The 9502-nt window shown below is 51.1% G+C and overlaps 1 protein-coding gene across 10 annotated transcripts in view; it reads left to right on the forward strand.

The window, feature by feature from the left end:
- WNK1 (WNK lysine deficient protein kinase 1) overlaps positions 1-7549 on the forward strand; it is a 121806-nt gene extending 114257 nt beyond the window's left edge. For 4 of the 10 annotated variants that reach the window (XM_068141793.1, XM_068141794.1, XM_068141798.1 and 1 more), the window contains 2 exons: positions 3980-4167; positions 4604-7549. In XM_068141793.1, coding sequence (XP_067997894.1) covers positions 3980-4167; positions 4604-4918 — 503 coding nt within the window. In that variant the 3' untranslated portion in view covers positions 4919-7549. Of the gene's footprint in view, positions 1-816; positions 859-3979; positions 4168-4603 lie in introns of all 10 variants that reach the window. The other 6 variants (XM_068141791.1, XM_068141792.1, XM_068141795.1 and 3 more) reach the window with 2 other exon arrangements.
- The last annotated feature ends 1953 nt before the right edge of the window (positions 7550-9502 follow it).

A 9502-nucleotide genomic window follows, 5' to 3' on the forward strand; every position in this document is an offset into this window, starting at 1 on the left:
TAAAATTCTCTTGAGTCTGGCCTGCCCTTTTTCAGGCCAGGGAGTATAAAGAAACAGCCCTTCAGTTTCTAGACTTGGCAATGAACTGAATATGGGGGAGGATCATTTCTTTCTGAGGCCTTGTCTTGCTGCAAATGGAGCTATGAGCATTTTGGCATGTGTGTCTCTTGCTTTTGGACCTGGTGCCAAGGGAAATGGATTCCTCTTGCAAAGCATGTTGTAGCTGTCCTGTAAAGGCAGAGTCATACCTGGCATGGCACAGCTTGGCCTGGCGTTTGGCTTCTTGCAGGTTGCTTGCTTCCTGGAATCTTGTCCTTGAAATGCTACTGCAGACTGTCATGGAGAGTGGCAGCTGGAGAAGATGCTGGGCTAGAATCAAGTGGTGTTGAGGAAACTGTGCAGTAATTGATGCTTTTAACTGTGCAGCTGGAGAAACAGAGTGGTACAGCTTGGCAGGGAATGCCTGAAACTCTTCCACCCATCTGAGCAGACAGGGTGGCTTGACCTACCTCAGCTTCCTCCTGTTGTAAACCAGCTGGACTTTGGTAGCCTTAAAATGCATCCTGTATCCTGACAGAGGTGGAAGATGGACTCACTTTACCTTTTGTGTTCATGGCCATGGGGATGGGAGTTCTGAAGAAATGTACAACTGATGCCACTGTCAGAGCTGGCTGTGGGTCTCCCTGGGACGTCCTAGCAGTGCCCACAAGAGCCCTGCTGTGCTGTGTCCTCTGTTTCTCACCAAGCTTTGTGTACTGTTTGCTGATACTAAACGTTTCTCACTGTTTAACAAATGACTCTCTCTTTGTGCTTCAGGGAAGATGGTGAAAAAAGTCTGTCCTTGCAACCAGCTCTGTAGTAATTATCTTATTTCTGTTCTCTCTGGTTTCTGAGTGTAAAGCTACTCATCAGCTTTTTCTGGTCACCGAAGCCTTACGTCCCTGACTCTGTCTCAGCACAGCATCTGTCTGTCTATGTTATGCCCTCCAATGTGTACTCTTGTCTTTACCCTTTGGAATAGTCTGGCTCTTGCTCCTGCAGACCAGTGGAGGCAGGCAGAACTTCACCTTCACTGTGGAACTCTCTGCTCATGGCTAGCCAGACTGAACCAAGCCTCAGTGAGACAGCTGCTTGCTCTAATAATGTGCTAGAGTCCTGCCTTTGAGCAGCTGCTTTGATTACAGATCTGATGGGGCTTCCCACCTCAGTGATGGATCTAATTGCAGACACCCTTCAACATTTAAAGAGTAAGAATAAGCTATGGGAAGTCTCCAGCGTGTGCCCCAAAGCCAGAGATGTTCGGAGAAGCCTGCGTGTGCTCACCTCATGTAACACTGTTCTGAAGGTGTCTGTGGACTGCTGGGTTATGAGGGTAGGGCAATCCCAAGAGCAGAATGAATGCATTGTAGGTAGCAGGCTGTAGGGAAGAGCCTGCTTCATGTCAGATCCTTGATGTCAGAGCAGAAGTGGGGATGGCTGCTGTGACCGAGCAGGAATGTGGGGGGTGGTTTCCATTGAATGCTGCATGCTGAAGCACTTCCTGTTCAGCCTCTTCTGGATGGCAGTTTCTGCAGGCAGTGACTGTCTCACAGCTGAGATGGGAAATGCCTGAGAAGCCACTATCTTTTAAGTAATGTGACATGGGAGCTCTAGTCATTGCTCAGCTCACCTGTAGAGCTGTAGGCTGGGCTGGCTGCAGCCTGAGATAGGAGCTCCCTAACAAAATCACCTTTGGAGACACAGCTTTTACAGCTTCCCACCTTTTCCACCCTGAATCAATCCAATTCTTTTCAAAACACTTCCAACTTTCCTAGATGATTTCTCACATCTTTAGCTGAGTGCACTGCAGTACATACCTTGATAAATCTCTGCCCTCCCTGGCCTGGGGAAGCTTCCCTGTGTAGCTGCAGGAACTAGGGTGCTTACTGATTGAAGGGGAAGTGGCAAATGTCAAAAGCAGCTGCTGGCCATCATGAAGAGGATGAGAGTGAGTGTATCAATCCCTGCATGAACCCTCACAGTGCAATGTGATGAGTACTGGTTTTGGCAGCCCCCCAAGTAACTCTTTCCTTTGCCTCATTTGTGGTTTTAATTTCCCCTTTAATGTTTCTTGCTCTTCCTCATTAACTGTGTTCTGATCCCTTTCCACACGATGCATGCTCCAAGTGCTCACTGGTTCATGATGGATTTTCCTTGCCATCTTACAGTGTGTTTCTATTACTCTTCATCTGTGCTGGGGCTGCACAGCCTGGACAAGGAAACCTTTTCTTTCCTTTCCATGTGTACTGTTGCATGCCTCTGCCTATAACACCACCTGCCCTGCCTGCAGGCACCCAGACTGGGAGCCACTTCCATGCCTGAGCTGGAAGTGGTGGGGGGAGGGCTATGTGTCCTTCCCTCCTCAGCACTACTAGAAGCAGTAACACTTTGCTTATTTATCCTGCATAGTAAGTATGTCACCCTCCTAATTCACTCCTCAATATGAAACATTCCTGCCATGGTTTGGAGCCAGTTCATTGATGCAGTGGTTGCAAGGACTGTGGCCGATAGCCAGAGGGGAAGTGGAAGTAGCTGTCAGGCAAGAGATGACAACTCTGTCATTTGGCCTGTGCAATACAGAGATGATTTTCCTGGCCAGCATTTTTGATATTCCACCTTTCAATCAGTTTTCTTCAGAGTAGTCTACCATCAACTCAGGTCTTCTTGGAGCTCCCCATTGCAGTTTTCAGAGTGAGCAAGCAGAAATATTTGAGGAGCTTTGAGAAGGACGTAGGGGAGGATTTGTGCTGCCGAGGAGTGCTGGGTTTAGCACTACAGTGGCCACCTGCTGGTGGTGTTGCTTGGTATTGTACTAAAAGCATTTGAGAAACTTAAGTTCAGTCTACCTTTACCATGTCCTTCAGAAAAATCTGCCCCAGTGTTTGTTTCTTCCACCTGTGTCCTTTGCAATCCTGGGGGGGATTCAGGGTAGCAATGTCTCTGATTCCTGTTGTGAGGTCTGCCTTTGGGAAAACCTGTACCGGAGTGCAGTTGCTTTGTTCTTGTAGGTGTGAGGGGATAGCGAGGCTCTCCAAAGCAAAGCTGCTGGAGCTTTATTTCTAGTCCAGGGTAGTGTTCAGCAAGCTTTCTAGCAGCACCAAAACCTGCTGCTTATGGGATAGGGGTTTTGTGTTCTTGCAATCAACCCAGGGAACAGAAGGGTTTGTCAAAGCAGCACCTGGGAAGCTTCCCATTTCTGTCTTCCCTGAGCTGTGTTAGTTGTTTGCACCTGGCATGCTCTTTCTTTTGCCATAGGAAATCTGACATAATGGCCAAAAAATGCTCTCAGAAGCGAACAGCAAAATGTAGTGGAGTGCAGCCTTGCCCTGGTGGTGCTGTCTCTTTGGTGGATGAAGACAGTGCCCTCTGGTTATCCTCAAGAGCTGGAGTATGGAGCTGTTAGAAACAAGGACTGCTCTTTCTCACTCTGGCTTTTCTGTGTAATCTGGATGAAGTTTGCTCTTTGTATTACGATGTGGAGATGATTTGCTACAGAGCAGCTGGTGATGCTGATTGTACTGCTCCTTACTCAGCATGCAGCTGTGTCCTTCAGGGTGGAGCTAACCTGTAGGGGTAGTGCTTGCTGCTAGTTAAATAGGTGTAGGAGGAGAGAAGGACCTGACCGTGCTGTCATTCAGTGCTGAAATCTCACCTCCTTTGTCCTCTACAAAGACCTGTAGGCTTCTACCATCCCCCTCTTAAGATGACTACTTGCAGCACTTCTTGACAAGGGAACCTATCTGTGACATGCTCTTAACCCGAGGAGAGCCTGTAGGAGTCCTCCTAGTTCCCACTTCGGTGTGTGCTGGAATTGAACCTTAGGAGTAATCTGCATGGCATTTTAACTGGCGCTCTCCTGAAGTACCATTACCACAGTTACTCGGCTTAGAGCAGGATGATCTTTAACCCAAGGCCTGATTCCTGCCCTTTGCAATTGTAGGGACCAGCAGCACTAACACAGTCGGGGCTACAGTGAACAGCCAAGCACCCCAACCTCAGCCTGCTGCCATCGCCTCAAGCCGGAAAGGGACTTTCACAGATGACCTGCACAAGCTGGTAGATAACTGGGCCCGAGATGCCATGAACCTGTCTGGCAAGAAAGTTGGCAAAGGGCATAGCAACTATGAGGTAAGATGTCACCGGGGAATGTTTGTGGTAAGAAACTGTCAGGGTGGTGGTTGTCATTACAGTGTCAAACACAGCTATAGTGCAGTTGCTGTGTGGCTGGGACAACTGCTGTAAAACCTGCCAGCTCACTCTTACCTGCAGGGCTGGAAGTTTCTAAGGCCAGGCTGGATGTGGTTCTGGGCAGCCTGATCTAGTGGAAAGCGTCCCTGCCCATGGCAGGGGGTTGGAGCTGGATGATCCTTGAGGTCCCTTCCAACCCTGACAATTATTCTGTGACTGTATGACCAGCTATGGAAGGGCTGGGGTATATCTGAGGAGGAGACCTGCGGCGTGTGCTTGTGAACATCCCCTGGGAATGGCTTGTGGACTGAGGGCTGAGCCTGTGGTTGTCAAGTGCAGCTGTGTAACTTTTCGTGGGGGTTGGGTTTCCTTTCAGGGCCCTGGAATGGCAAGAAAGTTCTCAGCACCAGGTCAGCTCTGTATTTCCATGGCATCTTCCCTGGGTGCTACGCCCCTCTCTGCAGCATCAGCTACCTCTCTAGGTCCCTTCACTAAGGCCATGTGCCCCCCGCAGCAGTTCAGCTACCCAGCAGCATCCTTTGGCGCTCCGTGGAGCGGGGCGGGGGGCCCAGCACCGCCCCCGCTCGGCCAGTTCCAGCCTGTGGGGGCTGCATCTCTGCAGAGCTTCAACATCAGCAACTTGCAAAAGTCCATCAGCAACCCTCCAGGCTCCAACCTGCGGACCACTTAGCTGCGCTCGGAGACCCTGCTGGCTAGACCTTGGGACAGGCCCTGGGGAGGGCGATGGGGCTCTATCAGCTACTAGTGCTGCAGCCAGCTGGTAGCTTGCCAGACCAGGAATGATCTTCTCTTTTCCAACCATTGCTGTCAGCTCTCTGTAAAGGGAGTTCCCCCACACACTCTGCAGGGGAGGAGGATGATCAGCATCCTTCCGATGGGACAGTGCTTTTGACGGAGGGAGTCTGCTCTTGTGTGGAGCAAGAGCCGCGACGAGAAGGCGAGGGCTCGGTTCACGTAGGAGTTCTCTGGCGTGAGGCTGAACCCGCGCGCCTGGAGGTGGGAGAGCCGGATCCTAGCATGAGGCTTTAGCATGCCGCCCGCCTCCCCGTGAAGAACCAAGACCAAGAGGAAAGCTGTCCCGGTCCGGGCCCCCCCTCCCCTGCCCCTCCCCAGGTCCCCGTACCCGGCGCGGCCGTGGCGGGGCGCGCCGTGCCGCCGGAGGCGCGGTGCAGCCCCTGCTCTGTAGGTCATTACTGCTTTCAGTAAGGTATTAACAGCTTTGACTGCAGCATTAGAGCGATTGTTTAAAGATTTTTAAACGTTCCCTGCGGACATGTACTTACCATCAGTTTTGATGTGGAAACACTGTGATATATAAATGTTGTTGGACAACAGTAGTTTAAAAATGAGTGGAATATAGAGGGTTAAACAAACAAACAAACAAAAAAAAGTTAAAAAAAGGAGAAAAAACAAAAAAAGCTAGCTCTATCCTTACACTTATTGGAGACACTTTAACTTTTCCCTTTGTATTTTCATTGTATTAGATAAATAAATGTGAATGTAAAATTGTATAAATTAATGTACTTGAATACTTGTCTGTTCTCCCAGTATGCTTGCTGGATATTTTAGTGCCTTGGACTTCTCTCGCTTCTGCAGTTAGCATCATCTTCCCAGCAGACCCCCCCAGACGGACAGAGGGCAAGTGGAGAGCAGGAGGGCTCGCTGGTGCCCAGTGGCCAGGAGGTTTGTGTAGGGTACTGTTTCCTGGTGGCAGGGGGAAGGCGTTGGGGCGGCAGGCTGTGTGTCGGCGAAACTCGTCCGGGCGGCAGATCTGAAGGTGCTGGTGTGACAGGGGCCAGGTGAGGGTGGGGTGGAGGGTCGTGGGTGAAGCTGAAATGAGACTAACCAATATTGTCTAGAGAGCAGGAGGGCTGGATCAGAGATGGAGAAGGGATGGGGAGAACTTGTGTCTTTGGGAAAGGCCCAACTGAAGATGCAGTTTGACTCCACCTGCCAAGTGGTAGAGATGTTTGGTCAGGATGTGATTGAGGGAGAGGCGCCATTGCTGGTTGGCGTGGGCTTGTCTGCTGGGATTGCTTTTCTTACCTTTTTTTTTCCTCCTCCTCACTTTTTCCTTTGTGTGTGTGTTTGTTTTTGTTTTGGTAAACCCCACTGAAGCCAGGAACTGACCGTCCTGGTGCAACGTCCATTGCCGGCAATGGATGTTCTCGGAGCCGCCGGCATCAAGACCTTTCCTCTCTCTCTCGGAGGACTTAAGGTTTTGTTCACTCTTAACAAATGTCAAGCTGGTACCAGGGCTGTAACTATCTGTCACCTCTTAGCAACTGTACTATACCTTCTGCTTTGTTCATTCTCCCTTCTCATCTTTCAAAAGTTCTGGTTTCCTCTTCAGAGTAAAAATAATACCTGCCAGTGTTCGTGTAGTGCTGCACGGGGCCGTGGAGGGTGAGGGTGCTGCTCCCTGGCGCTTGGCAGTAGCTCACAGGTACCCTGGAAGATGGTGGCTCACACACACGTTACCTGCCTGAAGTTTGTTCCCCATGGAGCCTTAACAGGGAGGTTTTCTGTCTGGAGATGTTCTCACTCTTGTTTCTTACACAGAACTGTGCAAGATCCCTTCCTTTCCTGTCACTTGGTTTGTAGCAGTTTGGCAGCGAGGGCAGCTGTGGGCTGGAGATGAGCTCCCAAGGGCAGAAGGCAGTGGTGAGGGCTGGGCTCTGAGCTCCTTGGATCTTAGGAGTTTATTCTTGGTGACTGAGGCACAGACTGGAGCTACAGGATGAGAGGAGGCTCGTGGTGTGCTTGTGGTGTAAGGGAAGGAGAAAGCAGGCGTCTCAGTGGCTGAAGTGAAACAGAGAGCCTCTTCTCTTTGTCCGAGGGGGTGCAGGAGGGGTTTGGGTAACACAGGCGGGAGAGGGCAGAGGCGTGCCCGGGAGCGGAGCGGCGGCAGGCCTGAGGCAGGAACGGCCCACGGGGGGTGGCCACGGCAGGGGAAGCAACAGCTGGGTGCAGCACGGCGTTATTTAAGTTTGATCTGTAAGTTTGAGGTCGTTTGTTCACTTAATGTTATGCAAGAACTGGTTTCATTTACCATTGATTTCCCCTCCCCACTCCTCCTCCTGTGGATGAATAACTGAAGTCTAGAGGAATAAACTAATGCTACTGAACTGTTAAATTATTTTGTTTAATATTACACTTTGAGTATCTTTTTCCACATAAAAAAAAATCTGTTTCTGAATTACAAGTGTTTTCTTTACATTATTTAACAATGTACACTGTAAAAAAACGAAACAAAACCAGTGAAAATAAAAAAGGAAATGAGTTGAACCTCTGGGCTTGCCTGGCCGCAGTCAGTTGTGTTCCACGCCCGACCCCAGCCCCGCTTGCAGCACCTCCCTCCCTGCCCCCTTTGGTACCTTTCCGGAGCATTCAGCGAAGTCGTTCAGGTAAACCAAACCTGCTGCTTTGGAGCCGCGGCTTTCCATGCTGAACAGCAGGCTCCCACCCCTCCACCTCCTCACGGGGGTGGTTTGACCACTGCCCCCTTGATCAGCTGATCACAGGGAAGGGCAAGGAACCCGTTTCAGCGCGACCCTGGGGACGCAGGGACGAGCAAGGCGCGCTTGGCCTTCTGGCAGAGTACTGCGAACAAGGTACTGAAAGAACAACGCCTAGAACCGACCCTGCTTAGCAGGGGAGGGCCCCGAGGGGCGGTGGGAGGGGTGAAGGATGAGGTACAAGCAGTACCGTGGCTTTTGTGGCCGAGACTGGGCAGTTCTTGACAATCGGCAGAGCAGCTGCTCCCCTGTGGCACCTGGGAAGGCCGAGGCTCTCCTGCCGGCAGCGCAGGCGCAGCTTTGCTAGCAGCGCCTCGGGGCTGCCTTTCGGCGGCGCTGTTGGAGCAGAGCGTGTGCGGGCCTGCGGCAGCCCCGGCCTGAGCAGGGCACGGGCCTGCTTCGCTCAGCTGGGCCCCTCTGGGGTGGAAGGGAGCTGGGGCAGGCACTCGTGGGGCTGAGAAGAAACGTTTCAGTGTAGATGCAAATTTTGGGCTGGAATTCCCAGACTATGACTACTTCCAGGGCAGGGGAGTGGAACCACCTCACAGGGTCACTCTCAAACAGCTGGAGGCTTGCAGGAATTGCTCGGGCTTTCTAAACACTAACTGCTCCTGCATTTCTTTCCATTTTAAGAGCAGCTCCTGCTCTGAGTCATGCTGTGCAAGGCCTCAAAGGGAAAAATAAACAAACTCAGCTGCCGGTGCAAGTTGCACTGCCCTGTTCAGAGGGACCAGCCCTGAGAGAGGCATGCCGCAGTGATTCCTCTGCACAGAGGCAGGGCTGCCTGCACTGCTTGCACAGAGCCCAGGCTGATGCAGCTGTGTTTGTATGAGGCAGTGTTCTGTTGTAGAAGCTTGGAGCAGCTTAGCCTGTAGCAGTGCTGGGTGTGTGCACACTTCCTTCCCAACAGGTACCTGCTTTCAGCAGGGAGTGCATGACTCGACATCTGGTATGTCTCTCTCCCCTGAAGGCAATCCTGAACTGGTGAGAGAAGCTACAACAGTGAAATAGGAAACTATTTTCTCCAGGTACTCTGTTAATTTTGTCCTGGACCTTTCCACACTGCAGTCAGTCCTTGCTCTTGCTAAGGAGGTAAGTGGGCAGCAGAGGCTATTTTAAGGAAAACCAGCTGATGAAGTGGGGAAGGAGGAAAGTAGGAGGAAGAATAAATGCTGAATACTTTGCATTTAGGCTGCTTTAAGAGACTCAACCAGCTGGAGCAGTGATGGCAAAGCAGAGGAGCAAGGCCCTGTTTGAAGTCTGACATGGATTTTGGGTTTGGACTAATCCAAGATTTTACACTCTAAGTTTTCCTGGTCCAGCTCTAACTCCCACTTCTGCAGTATTTTCCTCCTTGGCTCCAGCACTGCACTTGTGCAAAGTGCTGCTGTACCCAGGTTGAAATACTGCTTAAACCTTCTTCAGCTGACCTTCTTACTGGAAGAGTTGTATCACAGTATCACTAAGATTGGAAGAGACCTCAAAGATCATCAAGTCAAGCCTGTCACCACAGACCTCATGACTAGACCATGGCACCAAGTGCCACATCCAATCCCCTCTTGAACACCTCCAGGGATGGGGACTCCACCACCTCCCTGGGCAGCACATCCCAATGGCCAAGGACTCTCAGTGAAGAACTTTCTCCTCACCTTGAGGCTAAACCTCCCCTGGCACAGCTTGAGACTGTGTCCTCTTGTTCTGGTGCTGGTTGCCTGGGAGAAGAGACCAACCCCTTC

Source organism: Melanerpes formicivorus, unplaced genomic scaffold, assembly GCF_026170545.1.
Source record: "Melanerpes formicivorus ecotype bairdi unplaced genomic scaffold, bMelFor1.0.p_v2 SCAF_8, whole genome shotgun sequence".
Taxonomy (NCBI): domain Eukaryota; kingdom Metazoa; phylum Chordata; class Aves; order Piciformes; family Picidae; genus Melanerpes; species Melanerpes formicivorus.